This window comes from Cheilinus undulatus, linkage group 6 (assembly GCF_018320785.1).
Source record: "Cheilinus undulatus linkage group 6, ASM1832078v1, whole genome shotgun sequence".
NCBI classification, from domain to species: Eukaryota; Metazoa; Chordata; class Actinopteri; order Labriformes; family Labridae; genus Cheilinus; species Cheilinus undulatus.
The window spans coordinates 1,715,643-1,732,721 of NC_054870.1; the positions used below are offsets into that span (position 1 = coordinate 1,715,643).

Genomic DNA, 17,079 nt, shown 5'->3' on the forward strand with positions numbered 1-17,079 from the left:
TTGACCTTGTTAACCAATAATTTTATATTTCTTCTCATATGGTCAACTTCAAACTTTTACTTCATAATCCCATAGTTTGACCTTTTAGACTTACAATTTAAAATTTGAATCATATTTTGACTTTTAATTTCATGATTATAATTGTATTTCATATTTTGACCTTTTAAACTCATGATTTTGACCTTCTTTCTAATACATTTGCCTTTAAAAAACATTATTTTTCGATTTCAATTTCATGTTTTGACCTTTTTGAACAACTACATTTACTTTTCTCAGATTGTGAGCATTTAAATTTATCTTTTTAACTTTTTAAATGTCACAATCAATCATCAGTGCTAAGTTTCTTTCATATTTTATTACTGGTGAGATGAGGTTGACAGGTTCTGGTGAAGAAGGTGACCCTGTTAGGCCCTCAGGTTAGACCTGAATCCAGAATCTGGCTCCTGCTGTGATTGAGTTTGACACCCCTGTTATAAGTCAAGAATTATGTTTGCTAAGTTTAAGCCTTGTATACATTAGGGTCAGAAAAAAAATCAGTTTGGAAATATCAGCAGGTAAGATATCAGAAAAATTCTATATTGTGCATTCTTAAATCAAATTTATTGCAAGATACTTAAATGTGAAGAGGATGACTCCCTGTCACACAACGTATGTTTTTACAGCTGTATTTTATTCTAATTTTAGTGAATGAACTGTTGTGCTGTATATGAAATGATCAGCCTGATGTTATCTGGCAAAGCTTCACTTTTATAGCACTGAAAGCATGAAGGTATGTACAACTAAAGATTCAAATCATGTTCAATACAAAAACCATGAAAAGTATTTACATTTGTGGCTGTAACATTCATTCTCTAAGTTATTATTAAAACAATAGTACTGGTCCACACAGACCTGCTTTAGCCCTGCATGCTACAAGCATATCTCTGCATGAGATGTCCCTTTTTTCCATTTTCTACAACATATTCACTCAGGAACAGTTTATACAAAACAAAGCTTTTCATAATGGAACAGCAATTGTATTGCTACGTTGGTTAACCTGCAGAAAGCTTGAAATCAGAGGGGATTAGATGCTTCCTATGCAGTCTTTTTTTTTTATTTTCATAGAATGTACAACTTAACTGGAAATGTTATTTATTTAAAGCATTTTCCCCCTAAAAGGTCAATATATGTTGACTGCTATATGTATTTGCTCGATGCAAACCTGTCATGTAGAAATAATCTGACTCAGCTAAAACCAAATTCCCAGAATGCATTGGAAGGACTTTAAGCAGTAAAACAGGTGAATATGGTTAAGAAACTGCTGACAATTCAGGAGCTCTAAATGAAGCACAATGGCATAATAAGTTATGTGACCCGAGGCGGTGACAGCATGCTGTCAGGTAAAATTTGATCGATCTGATTGTGCATTCCTGTCTGACAACACTGTGACTCATCAAGAAGAGTTGTACCATGTGTGAAGTTTCACATTGATGATATTTTTACATTCGTCTGCTGCTGTGCGATGAAATGCAGGAGGATCCATGTAAACAGGTCTTTGCTGTAGTGCAGTAATAACGTCAGCTCATCACAGTATTAAGGTTGGAATATTTGAAGGCTCAGTCTTCTGTCTTGCTCTGAGTCTTATAGGCCTGCTTGCGTAGGTGAGACTCGATCTCTTCACGGAAAACCAACATTCCTAGGTGGGAATGGGACGCTTCATTCATCGCCTTTGACTGTATGCACATGCGGTACTGCTCTGGTGTTAGCTCATCTGCACACCGCTTCTCATGCCACAGGTGGAAAAGACCAGACACCGGTGTTCTTATCACTATGAGGTCACTCCGAAGGTATTTTCTGTACAAGTGGACATCCTCCACTCCCCAGCCTTTGACTTCAAGATCAAATCCACCTGCATTTATTCAACCAATGCGTAAAACATTAGTAAGCATGAATACAAGAACACTTACTATAGGATCAAACTGAGAGATAGGTTCTTACCGATATTTAGAAAATCTGACCGGTACTGACAAGTCATTCCAAAGCCAAAATCTCTCCAAAATCCAGCATCTTTTTTGTGGATCTATTTGAAAAGAAGAACACAAGTCATAATAGATAAGCCCATTTACAACCTTACATCTACTGTTGATAATGTTAATGTTCAACTACGAATCTACGAGCTGCTTCTACTGATACCTGTCCTCTCATTTCATCTTAATTGATAATGTTGATATTTGAATGGTTAGTCTTCTGTAAACATGCTAATTCTTCACATATTGATACATTTATTACTGCCATTGCAGCCAAATCCAAGGAAATAAAGTGAAGATGGAATTATTGTTGGATTTGTTTGTAGTTGTAAACTTATTCTCCCTCTTTCTGCATCTCCTGCTTTCCCTGCTTGTTAAAACTGAAACTCTGCTAAATGTGGCTTAGTGCTGTATTGATTCTGGATTAATGTTGGGTCTTTGTAGCTAATAGAGTAAAATCTAGACCTGCCTATTTTTAGGATCTTAAGATAACACTGGCACATAACAAAGATTAATTACAAAACAACAATGAAGCCATGTCAAATACTCCTCTGTGCTTTCTTGATTTGTTGGGTTAAGTTTTCACTGCACATGCATTAATGTTTCAGAAAAGTGGGAGCAATCCTACATTCACTAATTAAACTTAGAAACCAACAGCAATGACATTTCTGATTACTTATCAGTGATTTTTTAGATGAATACATGTAGAATTATGATTTTTTAAACCATAAGAGGACCATTGAAGCCCATAGAAGGCTGTTAAAGCTAGAAGGACCGTTTACTGTGTCTTCTTTGTCTTCCTGTCCTTCTGAAAGTTCTGTTTTCAGAACTTCTGATCACTAATCAGTCTGCTTAAACAGCTGTTTCTGCACAGATGCAAACAATAATAGTGTTTTGTCTCTGTTTAAAACACCTGAGCATGACAAACACACTGCAGTCAATCAAAATGAACAAAAACATAAGGACATTTCTACAGTGTTTTAGGGCCTGTGTCCATAGCAGTCTTTTTTAGTGCTGACAGTGCTTATTTTTGATTCAAAACCGATGTAGTCAGTGTCAGCTGTTTTTTTCGCCACGCTTAAAGCATTCTCGGTTGAAATCTGCTCAACTTTTGGAACAGTGCTGCTCCTCAGTGTCACTCTCTCTCACTTCTCAATAAAAATCAGGAAGACAATAGCAGAAGAGGAACTGATCTAACTGCTTTCTACCTCTTTTTCCATGGTAGTTTTCCGGTCTGCAGCTGCTGCCTGTGTCAGGACTAGGGCTGAATGATTTGGAAAAATAATCTATTGCGATTTTTTTACACAGTATTGCAATGACAATCTGAAATGCGATTATTCCTTAAGTTCATCATCTTATGTACAGTGCTTAACAAATGTATTAGACCACCTGTCATAAAAATGAAAAAACAAATATTTTAGAAATCTTTCAAAAACTTGTTTAAAACTAAAAATGTTATTGTTATTTATTTAGCAAATAAACTTAAACAACTAAATAGTTCTTTATCACACATAATAACCAAAAAACTTCATATTGTGTATGGCCTCCTTTGGCCTTGATAACAGCTTGCATTCTTGCTGCCATTGTTTTTATCTACTTTTCCACAGTCTCTTTTGTTATTGAGTTCCAAATAGTTTCTAGCTGTTCCCACAGACTTGCTTCAAATGAAACTTTTGTGCTATCAATCTTTGAATCTACTAAATCCCAAATTTGTTCATTGGATTCAAATCCAGACTTTGACTTGGCCAGTCCATCAGTTCCAGTACTCCAGATTCCTTCTCCTTGGTCAAATAGTCTCTGCACAGCTTTGAAGTATGCTTGGGGTCATTGTCTTGTTGGAATATGAACCCACGACCAATCAGATTCAGTCCAGAAGGGATTCCATGATGCACGAAGATGTGGTAGATGTTCATGATACCGCTGATTTTCACTAATTTGCCCACACCATATCCACAAATGGAACCCGATACTATAATGGAATCTCCACCGTGTTTCACTGTGGGTGACATGCATCTGGCATCAAGACGTTCTCCAGCTTTTCTGCGGACATAAACATGACAATGCTGACGGAAGAGTTCAAACTTGGACTCGTCCGTCCAGAGTACCTTCTTCCAGTCATCAACAGTCCAGTGTTTGTGCTCCCTGGCAAATCTGAAGCCTTTCTGGATGTTTGCAGGCCTCAATATTGGCTTCTTAGCAGCTATTCTTCCCTTTAAGCCTCGTTTAAGCCTCGTCTGCTTATGGTCATTCTGGAGACTTTCTCAGACTCTGATCTAGAAGCACTCATCTCTGCCTGAAGATCAGCAGTGGTCACCATTCTGTCTCTGGTACTTCAAATCTTGACGTGTCTGACATCTGCTTCCCTTAACTTTGATTTCCTGCCTCTTCCTTGGCGCATTTTGTAAGTACCAGTCTCTGCAATTGACTCCAAAGCATACTTGACCACACTGTGAGAAAACTTTATGTCTTTCCCTATTTGTCTCAGAGACCATCCAGCATCATGAAGTGCTTTAATGCAGACTCTTTCATTTTCAGTCAGCTCTCCATGTTTTACCATTTTGAACAGGAATGAGGAATTTCAAACTGAATTCACCTTTTTATACCCAAATTTGAGGCGGCTCACTGGGCTTCTCTGAGAAGTCAGAAATGAATCAAGCATAACATTCAACCATTAAAACTCATTTTTGTGTTCAGGAATACAAGTAAATAACTATAATTTGACATATTAATCAAGAAATAATAATGTGCTTTACTTTGGCATTAAAAATATCATTTTGGTTATACAGCTTCTACCTATTGATGTACTAACCACTGCAGAAACATAAAAAATGGTTTTGGTAATTACCAGTGTTGTTAATTTAGGGCAGCTGTGGCATAAACCTTACTTTGGGTGGTGGTCTAACACATTTGTTAAGCACTGTACTTTCCAAAAAACACAAGCAATGAATCATTCTATATCATAACCAACACAATACTAGATTAAACTAAGGCTGAAATAAAAAACAAAACAAACAAAACCTTATTGTTGTGGTTTTAAGTTGTATTGCAAATAGGATATGAATTGTTGTACTGAAGGGAGCAAGGTTGTTATAGTAAACTAAAACTAACTAAATAACTAAAAGTAAAATTCAAAAATAATTTAAGTTAGCTGAAACAAAATAAAAACTAAGCTTTACCAAAAAAACAAAAACTAACCAAAACTGTATAGTGCACTTACAAAGCTAACTAAAATAAAATTAAAATTGAGACAAAATATCCTTAGTTCTAGTCTTTGACACAACTGTACTGACTGGCATTGACACACAGGTCTGAGGAGTGTAAAATTGCCTAATCTGATTGGTTAAGAATTCACACAGTGGTAGTTTTATGCCTGGAGTTGTATTCAAACATCATCATTAAGTAAATAAAATGATAAGTTAAGAGTAGCCTGTTTTAGAATGGTTTTAAAAATGTACTACGCTCACTCAGCCTCGACATCTATCTGTAAAAAAACTAAAACCAATAAAAACTCATTTGAAACAAAGGCTTTTTGCAAAATAAAAACTAAACTAAACTAACAAACCAGTAGTCAAAACTAATAAAAGCTAAACTGAAATCGAACACAGAAAATGAAAACAAAATAGAAATAGAAACTTATGAAAAATCCAAAACTATTATAACCTTGGAAGGGAGTGATTATTTTTACTCATATTCAATAAGAAAAAAGGACAAAAAATGAGGAAAGTAGGATTTTTTATAGACTATTCTAAAAAAAATGGCACTTAAATGATTGTATGACTATGCAATGCATAACACCTCTGCTGCAAAAAAGTTTTAAACTTGACACAAACTTCAGGTTAAAAAAATATTGCATTGTTTGTGATTTAAAAATTGCAGCAGGCCACAATGCGATTTAATCTAATTTTTGATCAATTGCCCAGCCCTAGTCAGGACAGGATTCCTTACATTGTCTGCATGTCATCTGTGTGATATTTCCTTGAAATACAGTAATATTAAGCACACAGGGAGCTTTCGAAACAATGTTACAGGTTCTACTGAGGAAAATGGGATTTATTTTGTAACGTAGCAAGAGTAAGCACTGGTGAGAGGCGCTCTGGAAATGAGATCCTGAGCGCTGCAAGTGCAAAAACCTGGCTATGGACACGTGCCTTATTATCAATTAGCTTAGCTTAGGTTGACCAGCTGAAAGTTGGAGTTGAAAAGTTTGATGCAAACCTGCTGCACTGCAGCATCCAGCTACTGAGAAATATCCAATAATGGGGCGTGTCTGTCTGCCCTTGTGTTTTAGTCCTTGATCAGCCGTCCTGGTACAGTCCTCAACATGGCGGGCCAGAAACTAGTTGGACTAAGGACTGGACACATCATTTAAGAGCCTTGAGATGCACCTAAGGCAGGAGTACTTTCAGTTCTTACCAGTTGAAGTTCAATTGGTGGAGCCAGCTCCAAACTTCCATAGACAATGGCAGGATTGAACAAACTGAACACCACTGGATAGAAGACTTTCTTATCTGGAAAAAAAAAAAAAAAAAAAAAAAAAAAAAACCAAGAAGTACGGTTAAGTGTCAGTGAGGCCCTTAACCTAGATGCACAAAAAAGACCAAGGACCATAAACACAATTAATATGGGAAATAAATGTAAAACTCTACTTGGAGCAGTTTGGAGGCGGCAAGTATTGAGGAACTCCAGAGTAAAGTGGATGTCAACGTCACAAAAAAACATTAAGACATCGCCTTTTTTCCAGGCATGGGCTCCAATATCTAGACCACGACCTCGTGAAAACTCTTCATCTACAGGGATTAGAGTATAATTGGAGAAGCTCTCTTCCCTGAAAAACCACAGATGCAGCAGTTTAAACATTTCACATCTAATTGCTGTTAAAAGAAAAGCAAGTATATAAAAAGCTCTTATTCTCTAAAAGTACAAACCTTGACATTTTTTCCAAGGATCCCTTCACCTCCTGAAGACCATCCTGTCCAAAATAAACCACTGTGAGATGAACTTGTCTGTCCTGCTGTATGCATACCTCCCTAAAAACATATCATTTTTCAGATTAATTCCAAGTCCACAAAAGTGATATCTGGTTACAAAAAGATGATAACAGGATAAATATCTATTTCTATTTAACTGGAAATGCTGTGTTTCACAGACAGTTGCTTAGCTCTCACCTGAAGTTATGCAGGAACTGTGAAAAGGTTTCTACTCTGCCTGCTAGAGGCACAATGATGTTGATGATCAACCCTGCTGTGTCTATAGATGTACTCTTGACTTTCATCAAGGGACCAAATGGCCTGAATAGAGTGACATGGCGAAAGCCAGTGGAATCCTCTTTGGCAAAGAAGAGCTCGTAGAGTGTCCCTTTGTCTCGCTCTGTCCTATACAGGCCTGCAACAATAACACATGAAAGTGAATGTTACACCAAGAAAACATGAATAACAGTAACTGCCCACTGTCTGCCATCAAAGCAGTTTACCTTCAGTAAAGTGACTCTCTGTGAAGGTTTGTTTCTGCATTGGCATGTCCTCCTCAACGCCATCCTCCTCATCAGGGTTGTTGATGATATCCAGTGCTGCCTCAATTACCTCCACCAGCTCGTCCCTGCGATCCTTACGGACAGGTTTTTCCTCTGGATGCCGCGTAAGCCCCATCTCTAGCTGGTACACCTTGGACAAGGTGAAACTCTCAAAAGGCACCAGGGCATATTCACTAGGAAGGCGTGCTGCTGTATTTACCTCAGCCTTGTCAATTTGTGAGTGCAAGTACTCCAGCAGATCTCCTGGCTCCTGGTCTTTCGTCTCGACCAAGCCCTGCACCCCAGGGGGCTCTTTCTTTTCCTGCAAAAGTTTTAGCTTCTCACTCATTTCCTGTAGCTCTTGCTTCAGCTGAGCAATCTGGCGCTTGAGACTGGCAGCACGGTTCAGGTGACGCTCCTCCTGCTCCTGCAGCAGGGCCTGGTAGTACTCCTTGCTATAGGTCTCCCCAGATAAACCAGGCAGGACCAGGCTAACGTCTGCAGGAGGTGTGCACTCAAGGAGGTATGCAAAGAGCATTAGCACCAGCAGCAGGAAGAGGCCCAGGAAGAGCCAGCGGACCCGGCCTTGGAGTGGCAACCCCCGCCTGGGCATTACTCTAGCATAAAACCTTTAGCTGGCAAGTCTGCATTCCCTTTTTCCTCTGACCAGATGTTTTACACTGTGCACTAGCACATCATTTTCTAGGTTTTGAAGGCACTTCTGTCATGTGTTAGTGCTGGTCTTGTGGCTTGGCTTGGACTTGTCAGTGTGAATTTTCATTTGTCTTGAGTAAAGCATATGATGGTCACCTAAGAGAAACCACAGAAATCCACAATAAATCAAGATTCCACTGTAGATGAGGCCGTTTTTGATCACTAGTACTTGTTAAGTTTTCAATATTGGGCTTTAGAAGATTATTAGATAATACAGTTTGAAAATGGTTTTATTCAAGCAAAAATGCACTATATGGTACTTTCATGACTGAATTTACATTTAGGAAATACGAGTGAGCTACAACCACAGCGTGTACAGCTAGCTTTAAGGTACACAGCCCGGATAAAACTGGTGGTTAAGTGTCAGGTGAGCTAATAGAGATGGGCATCCGGTTAAAGAATGGGTTTACAAAATAAAAGCACATTAGTCCTCAACGCAACTGTGCTATAACCGGATTCAACATTTTGACGATATATTTGACACAGTATAATTTCAGTAATCACAGACTAGATGGTTCTGTGATTCCTGTCCACTATGGATGACCACTTCACCTGTGTTGCCAGGTAAGATATTCAGCGTTTATCCTTTAGACGTTTACGACTTCCATTACCAACCACGTACCGTGCAAATTTATTAAAAGTCACGCAGTCAAACTTGTGACAATACTCTTCAGCGTACAACGTATTTTTAAATGTTTGTCTCTTCGTTATTATTCTCATTATTATTCACATTATTATTATTATTATTATTATGAATATCTGGTGCTGACATGGTATTGTCAGTTGTCAGGAAGTATCATTGTATCTTCACGATAAAGAGCAATATTTACTAATAACAGCTGTCTGAGTTGCAAATAATTAAATACGACAAAACACGATCTAGTGGTTCCATAGTATTCTTTAAAATAGAAAAATCAGCAAGTTCTCTAATACACACTTACCAGTGACAGTAAATGTGTTGTTACGTTACTATTTGGATTTTCATTAAAACTACTCAATGCGTTACTCTGAATTGGATCTATATGTGTTTAAGACTCTACACACGCTTCCAGAAGTTGTGAACAAGAAACTCAAGAACTCTTACTTTGAAAAATCCAAACCGGATGCTGACAGAGTTCTGTTGCTACTTGTGCTGTGTAGCTAACTTCACTTCGCTTTAAGGTTATTTATCAGTCGGACAGAGGGCAGGCAAAGCAGTCATGATAATGTAAAAGCAAGTACTTACGTAATTCCGTCTTTCTGTCGTTCTGCTTTTGCTTACAGCCGCTGGTCAACTACGAAACCACCGGCAGTAAAGGGACTCTAATGCAGAATGCCACGGAGCAAAGAGAAAGAGTGGCTCATCGTCTACTTCCGGTGGACAGCTGACCAATGAGAGCTTTGACAACGACGTTCGTCAGAAAACGTGCTGTAGCTTCGTGGTAATACTAATGATAATGTTCGTCATCATATAGATAATGCTGTTATATATATTGAGCAGGTATCTAAAACAAACATATTTATGTGTCGAGGTTATATCTAACATAATCACTAATTTGTGTTTCTTGAAGCTATTATTAATTTCGCTACTGTATTTGATCATTTATCCTAAAATTCTTATGTATTTTAGCACTTACTTCTCACCCAGTCGAGGCTCTGGAACTTTGTCAGAAAGGTATTGACTTTAAACAATTTAATAAGCCTATTTTAACCTAACTCCTTTGTTTAGCAACTGTTCTCATTTGTGCACCCTCCATTCCCTGACTACAGACTGTACTTTACAGCGGTGATACTCAACGTGTGGCTCTGGAGCCACGTCTGGCTCTTTTGTGATGATTTGTCACTCTTTTATGTCTTGATTTTGAATACTATTCGCCCAGAAAACCTTAAAAATGGGAACCTTTGTTGCCCCTTTTACCTTTTTTGCCACTTTTCCCCCATTTAAGCTACCTTTTGTCATTAGATACCACTTTTTTCCAACTTTTTTACCATTTTTTTCCTATTTTTGCCCCTTTTCACCATTTTTGCAACTTTTCGCTCATTGTTTTTGTTTATTTATTTATTCATTTTTCAAGTGCAGTACAGACAAGTGGAGTCAGTGATGTCTAATTTTTTCCCCACAAAAGCACCCCCTCCCACAAAAAACCCCAAAACAAAACAAAAGCAAACAGACAAAACAATAACAACTACAACAACAACAAAAAAACAGTCATATAGTCCTACCTAACCTAAAATAAAATATATCTACAGTAGCAATAACATTTATCAGGAAAAAAAATAAGTTACACTTCTTTCTTTGCCTAGATTTTTGGTCAGTGGTGTTTCAAAATAACATGCCGGTTTGACAGTTATATAGTACAACCTCTACTTTGACAAAATATATTGATATGTATTGAGAGAGTGTGCATCATTGATAAGTATTTCATCTATCCTGTAATGTCTTCAATTCTGCCAGATAGTCCATCATTGGACTCCAAGCAGTCTCAAATTGTCCTGGTGACCCCCTTAGGGTGTACTTAATTTTTTCCAAATTTAAGAAAAGCATGAAGTCATTAAGTCATAGAGATACTTTGGGAGAATATGGTGACTTCCTATCCAATATCATTCTCCTACGTGCTAATAGAGATGCAAAGGCAATGCTGTCTTTTGTTGTCCTACTATTTATTTGACTGCCTGGACATATTCAAAAGATCCAAAGATTGCCATGTCTGCACATGGTGTCAATACTATGTTTAATGCCTTAGAGAGGTGTTTGAAAATAGCTGTCCAATAGCCTTGGACACAAGAACAAGACCAGATCATATGTGTCATATTTGCTGGTGACATTTGACATCTATTAGATGTCAAGAGTCTGTGATATTTGGGTATATTTTCGAGAGTTTACAGTTGGTGAAATATATCCGGTGCACAACCTTAAATTGTATCAGGCTAAGCCTAGAACAGGATGTGCTGTCATTTACTCGAGTTAATACAGATTGCCAGTCACCATCCTCTATGACTCTACCAAGTTCTTCCCACTTGTTTTTAATCTTGTCAAGAGAGGTCTCTGTGTGTTGGGAAATTAAATCATAAACTTTTGAAATAAGACCCTTCTGATTCACAGGAATATCCAAAATTGAGTTGATTACAGAGTTAGGAGGGATGTTGGGAAAGAAAACATTGTTTGATTTAGCAAAGTTGCGAACCTGATAGTATCGGAATAAATGAGATTTTGGTAAGTTAAATTGTTAATGTAAAAATCACTTAACTTAACCAGGCCTAATCTCTGCCACAGGGAATAGGCGGTGTCAGTGCCAGGGGGGAGAAAAAGGTGATTATTAGGGATTGGACTGTGACTAGATAACCCCTGGAGACCAAAAGCACATCTGAACTGGAACCAGATTCTTAACGTGGATATGACACCTGGGTTGGATGAGAATTGGGATGGTTGTAATGGCAGCTTAGTTGTGAGAAGACTCAAAAGAGAAGTATGGCTACAGGAGTTGGCTTCAAGTTCGCACCAATTTAATGTTGGTTCCTGAGTCCACAAAGTCACTTTGCGTATATTAGCTGCCCAATAATAGTGTTTTGGATTAGGGAGTGACAGCCCGCCAACAGATCTGTGCCTCTGTAAAAATTCTCTTTTAATCCTGGGGGTCTTACCTTTCCATATAAAAGAAGAAATTAATTTATTTATTGACACAAAGAAGGAGTTAGGCAAGAAGATTGGAAGACATTGGAAGAGGAATAGAAAGCATGGGAGCACATTCATTTTTATACAATTTATTCTCCCCTCTACAGTTATATGTAAATTGTTCCATCTTTCCAGGCCCAGTTTAAGCTTGTCAATTAAGGGGGGGGGGGGTTCTTATATAAATCTGATAGCTGTCGGCAAATGTTCACACCCAAATATTTAAAGCTATTTTTGGACAACTTAAAAGGGAGGCATCTGTCAGGGATCTCCATAGCCAATTTGTTTACAGGAAAGCATTCACTTTTCAAATAGTTCAGTTTATAACCTGAGAACACCCCAAATCTGTCTAGCAGATCAATCGTTTGGGGGATAGTAGATATTGGGTTGGAAATGAACAATAATAAATCATCTGCGTATAATGAAAGTGTATGTTTGGAGCCATATCTGAGGATTCCCTTGTAAAATCAGCTGATTTAAGTGCTATAGATAAGGGTTCAATTGCAAAGGCAAAAAGTGATGGGCTTAAGGGACACCCTTGACGAGTTCCTCTGCCAAGTGTGAAGTATTGTGATGTCATTCCAGTAGTATTTATAGAAGCCTTAGGTGAGGAGTATAAGAGTCTTATCCAGGAGATATAATTAGAACCAATGCCAAACCTTTTGAGAACCTCAAATAGATATCTCCATTCCACCCTATCGAAAGCCTTCTCCGCATCCAAAGAGACCACCACCTCTGGTGTCTCAGTGGATGCGGAGAATGAAAGAATATTGAGAAGGCGGCGGATATTGGAGAAGGAATGTCGATTTTTTATAAACCCAGTTTGATCTGGAGATATATTTGACATGACTGATTCAAGCCGAAGAGCTAATACTTTAGCCAAGATTTTATAATCGGCATTTAGGAGAGAGATGGGACGATAAGAACTGCAATCAGAAGAATCTTTGCCTGGTTTTAACAGTAAAGTTACTGATGCTTCAGTAAGAGTTTGGGGCACTTTTCGCTCATTTAAGCTACCGTTTGTCATTAGATACCAATTTTTTTCCAACTTTTTGCCATTTTTTCCTGTTTTTGCCCCTTTTCACCATTTTTTTGTGACTTTTCACTCATTTAAGCTACCTTTTGCCACTAAATACTACTAGTTTCCTATTTCTTTGCCCATTTTTTCAACTTCAGTTAGCAACTTTTATCCAGTTTTGCCCTTTTCACCATATTTTGCCCATCTAAACATCCTTTTGCCATGAAATATCATTTGTTTCCTATTTTTTGCCCAGTTTTGACAGTCTTGACTGCTTTTTGCCCATTTTAGTCACTTTTCACTCTTTTTTTTGCCTTGTTTTTGCCATTTTTGGACCATTTTTTGCCACCTGTTACTCATTTTTTTGTAACTTCTCACCCATTTCTCCTACTGTCTGACTCTTTTTTCACCTTTTCTCCACAGTTTCACCCCTTTTCATCCATTTTTGCTGCTTTTTTGCCATTTTGGCCATCTTTAACTTATTTTTATTGCTACTTAAGCCCATTTTTGCCACTTTTCACCTCTTCAGTTTTTCAACAACTTGGCTCTTTGTTTGAGCAGGGTTAAGAAACATTGATTTACAGTTTATGACCACTCTTATATAGGCCTCTGGGTAATGAGTAATTATAGAATGTGTTGTCACCACAATCCATAATATCCCCCATGAAACAAGAGCCTTAAACACATAACATGTGTAGACTACTAATAGACTAACAGCATTGGTTTTGGTATTTTGGAGGCCGCATTCAAAGACCAATATGATGCCCTTCCTTATTTAGCTAAATCCTAATCAGCAACTATAATAAATGAAAAAAATATTCAGAAGCATCTCTTTTTGGTAACAAAACCACTAAACTACAGGACTATCAAAATCAGAGGTATAAATACCCAGATAGCCTGTACTTCCTCATGAGCTCCCAGAACAGCATAACGACTGAAATTCATACATATAAATATTTCAATATACCTCTAGGCCAGGTCTCACACATAAAAGTAAAAAAAAAAAAAAGTAAATTTACTCATTATTGGTGTGATATCTTGGACCTTGACCTTGCTGTGGGGCCAGGAGTCCTGCTCAGGAATGTCTTTGGATATAACCGTGTTCATTGTGACAGCTATTTTAAATTTAAACATAATCTTGATTTTAAGATGAACATGCTCATCATTTTAACTTTTAAAGGTTTGGTCTAGTTCAGGGGTTTTCAAAGTGTCTGAGAGCGAGCCTCCCCTAGGACAAAATAATTTATTCTGTGGACCCCCACCTCTGCAAACAACAAGATAATGAAAAGTTAAGCAACTTTTTTTCAAACATTTATGTCTCATCTTTAAATATTTTTAAATATTTTATGTTTTTAAATATTTTGGTCTGTGTAGGGCTTTAAACATCCATCTTACCAAGGCAATCAGTTATTTAGTTTCAGTAATGAGTTAAGTTTTAATACTACCTGATTTTTATGCTCTATGGTCTGTTTTACTGGGATCTATGAGTTTGCATCCATGCAGTGACGCAGGATTGTAAAACTGCAGTGTATCCTCCACCTTCAGCCTTGTCTAGTACATGCTTTTGGTGCTTTTGGTCTAGTTTAACTCCACAACTCAAAAACATTTCAGTCAAGTTTCAGTCGATAAAAAGTCTGTACATTTTAGTGAAAACCTTTAGTGAGAATATTTATTCTCTTAAACTGACTCAATAAGCCACATTGTGAAATCATATAGCAGTTAAACAATCAAATTAATGTGCTGTCTGCTTATGCTCTGACAGATTACTGGCAAAGTGGAGAAAATTCATGGATTTCCAATGGAATGTCCCCCAGTCCAGCACTAATGTTTGAGTCACATTAAGTCTCCTGGACAACAAACTTGACTTTTTGTCAGAGAATTTATCATCACAGATCTATTCTTTACTAGTCTTAAAGGTTATTGACAAGCAATTATACTTTAGTTGATAAAATTAACACTGGAAACTGATTTTGATGCTATTTCATTCATTCCATGCCCCTTATTAGTAATGCTAGACAAATGCCTCAATGTTTAATGCATACCTTTTATGATTACATCTAAAGGCTTCATGGAGCACGAGGCCCCATGCAAAGTCCTACATTCGCCTTAGTAAAGCTTCCTCATACAACAGGACAACACTGATAGCTTACCAGTCTAACAATGAGCTTTGTAGCTCAGTACTTATATTTTGTTAAGTCTCTCTCTTCAAACCTGGAGGGGTGTGGCACAGGCCTGGACGATGGATATCAGGAGGCCAGAGAAGTACAGGGCTGACGCAAAGAGGTGCCAAATTGACAAATACTACCACTGCTTCTCTTTTTTCACACATGTTGTTATGTTACAGCCTTATTCCAAAATAGATGGAATTCATTTTTTACCTCAAAATTCTACACACAATACCCCATTATGACAACGTGTGGAAGTTTGTTTAAAAATTTTGCAAATTAATTAAAAATAACAAACAAAAATATAACATGTACATAAGTCTTCACAGCTTTTGTTCAGTATTTTGTTGAAGCACCTTTGGCAGTAATTACAGCCTCCAGTCTTTCTGAGTATGATGCTACAAGCTTGGAACACCTGTTTATGGGCAGTTCCTCCCATTCTTCTTAGCAGAACCTCTCAGCTCCATCTGGCTGGATGTGAAGCATCGCTGCACAGCCATTTTCAGATCTCTCCAGAGATGCTCAGTCAGGTTCAAGTCAGGGCTCTGGCTGGTCCACTCAGGGACGTTCACAGATGTCCCACAGCCACTCCTGTGTTATCTTGGCTGTGTGCTTAGGGTCATTGTCCGGTTGGAGGGTGAACCCTCGCCCCAGTCTGAGGTCCAGAGCACTCTGGAGCAGGTTATCAGCAAGGATGCCTGTACATCGCTGCATTCATCTTTCCATCTTTTTCAGCACCCCCACTGCATGATGCTGCCACCAGCATGCTTTAGGTGATCAGTGGTGTTTCCCTCCTGACTTGGCGCTTGGCATTCAGGCCAAAGAGTTCAATCTTTTTGTGTGTCAGAATTTTGTGTTTCATGGTCTGAGAGTCCTTCAGGTCTGGCAAACTCCAGTCAGGCTGTGATGTGTTCACTGAGGAGAGCTTCCACCTGGCCACTCTACCACACAGATTGATGCAGAAATGGATGTCCTTCTGGAAGGTTCTCCTCTCTCCACAGAGCAACACTGGAGCTCTGTCAGAGTGACCATCTGGTTCTTGGTCACCTCCCTGCCTAAGCGCCTTCTACCCCGATCCCTCAGATTGTTCAGGCGGTCAGATCTAGGAGGAGTCCTGGTGGTTCCAAACTTCTTCTATTTACAGATGAAGGAGGCCGCTGTGTTCACTGGGACCTTCAATGCTGCAGACATTTTTCTGTTCCCTTCCCCAGATCTGTGCCTTGATACAACCCTGTCTCTGAGGTCTACAGACAGTTCCTTTGACTTCATGGTTGCTTTGTGCTCTGACATGCTCTGTCAGCTATGGGACATTATATAGATGGATGTGTACTTACCCATCCTGTTCAATCAAGTTAATTTACCACAGGTAGACTCCAGTAAAGGTGTAGAAACATCTGAAGGATGATCAGTGGAAACAGGACTGGAGCTCAGTTTCAAGTGTCTTATGCATATTTGTTTTTTTTTTTTTTTTTTTGTTCTTTTTATCATATATTTGCAAAATTTCAAACAAACTTTTGTCCTGTTGTCATTATGGGGTGTTGGGTGTAGAATTTTGAGGTTGAAAATGAATTTAATACATTTTTGTAATAAGGCTGTAACATAAAAACATGGAAAAAGTCAAGTGCAGATGCCCTGTATGCTAGCTTGTCTGTATGTAAACATCCTCAAAGGTGAAGGGAATCATATCATGTGCCTCTGGAATGACGACACACAGTTAGGGAGCTATCTTTTTGGTGAGTGTCAGTGTTATTGTTGACAGGTCAGGGTGCCAACGAAACAGAAGATGCTAGTAAAATTCAGACATGCCGGTCTTGTAGAATCGTGGTCTTGGGGTGTCCTGGACACATCATTGATATTGGCAGTACAAGAGCGTTTATATCTTATTATCTGAGCCATATCTTACAATGGTCTGTGACAATGCCACTGGGACAAACTCTGACTAAATGTGCGCTGTCTGATCTGGCTTTTTTACAGAAATAGAGATGAAATAAGACACAGTAGTAACGATTAAAGGTCAA

The 17,079-nt window shown here is 38.3% G+C and overlaps 1 protein-coding gene across 2 annotated transcripts; it reads right to left on the reverse strand.

Annotated features, from left to right (window-relative positions):
* Nucleotides 1-244: 244 nt before the first annotated feature.
* On the reverse strand, nt 245-9,585 carry csgalnact2 (chondroitin sulfate N-acetylgalactosaminyltransferase 2). Of its 2 annotated transcripts, XM_041789916.1 has the most exons (8): nt 9,455-9,585; nt 7,477-8,325; nt 7,172-7,388; nt 6,932-7,033; nt 6,653-6,831; nt 6,420-6,514; nt 1,978-2,059; nt 245-1,888 (listed from the first exon to the last, which is right to left on the reverse strand). In XM_041789916.1, exons 2-8 carry the CDS (start codon nt 8,126-8,128, stop codon nt 1,596-1,598), a joined length of 1,620 nt encoding a protein of 539 aa, XP_041645850.1. In that variant the 5' UTR covers nt 8,129-8,325; nt 9,455-9,585; the 3' UTR covers nt 245-1,595. The 2 variants fall into 2 exon arrangements, with proteins under 2 accessions (XP_041645850.1, XP_041645851.1); XM_041789917.1 differs by lacking the exons at nt 245-1,888; nt 1,978-2,059 and adding an exon at nt 3,775-4,046.
* Between the last annotated feature and the right edge of the window lie 7,494 nt (nt 9,586-17,079).

Bases quoted from the DNA above. Each gene is read 5' to 3' on its own strand.
- csgalnact2 (XM_041789916.1), bottom strand. From the start codon at position 8,128: ATGCCCAGGCGGGGGTTGCCACTCCAAGGCCGGGTCCGCTGGCTCTTC. The intron at 6,832-6,931 runs GTTTGTACTTTT...GTGGTTTTTCAG, and splicing joins TCCTTGGAAAAAATGTCAAG to GGAAGAGAGCTTCTCCAATT. The intron at 1,889-1,977 runs GTAAGAACCTAT...GAATAAATGCAG, and splicing joins GTCAGATTTTCTAAATATCG to GTGGATTTGATCTTGAAGTC.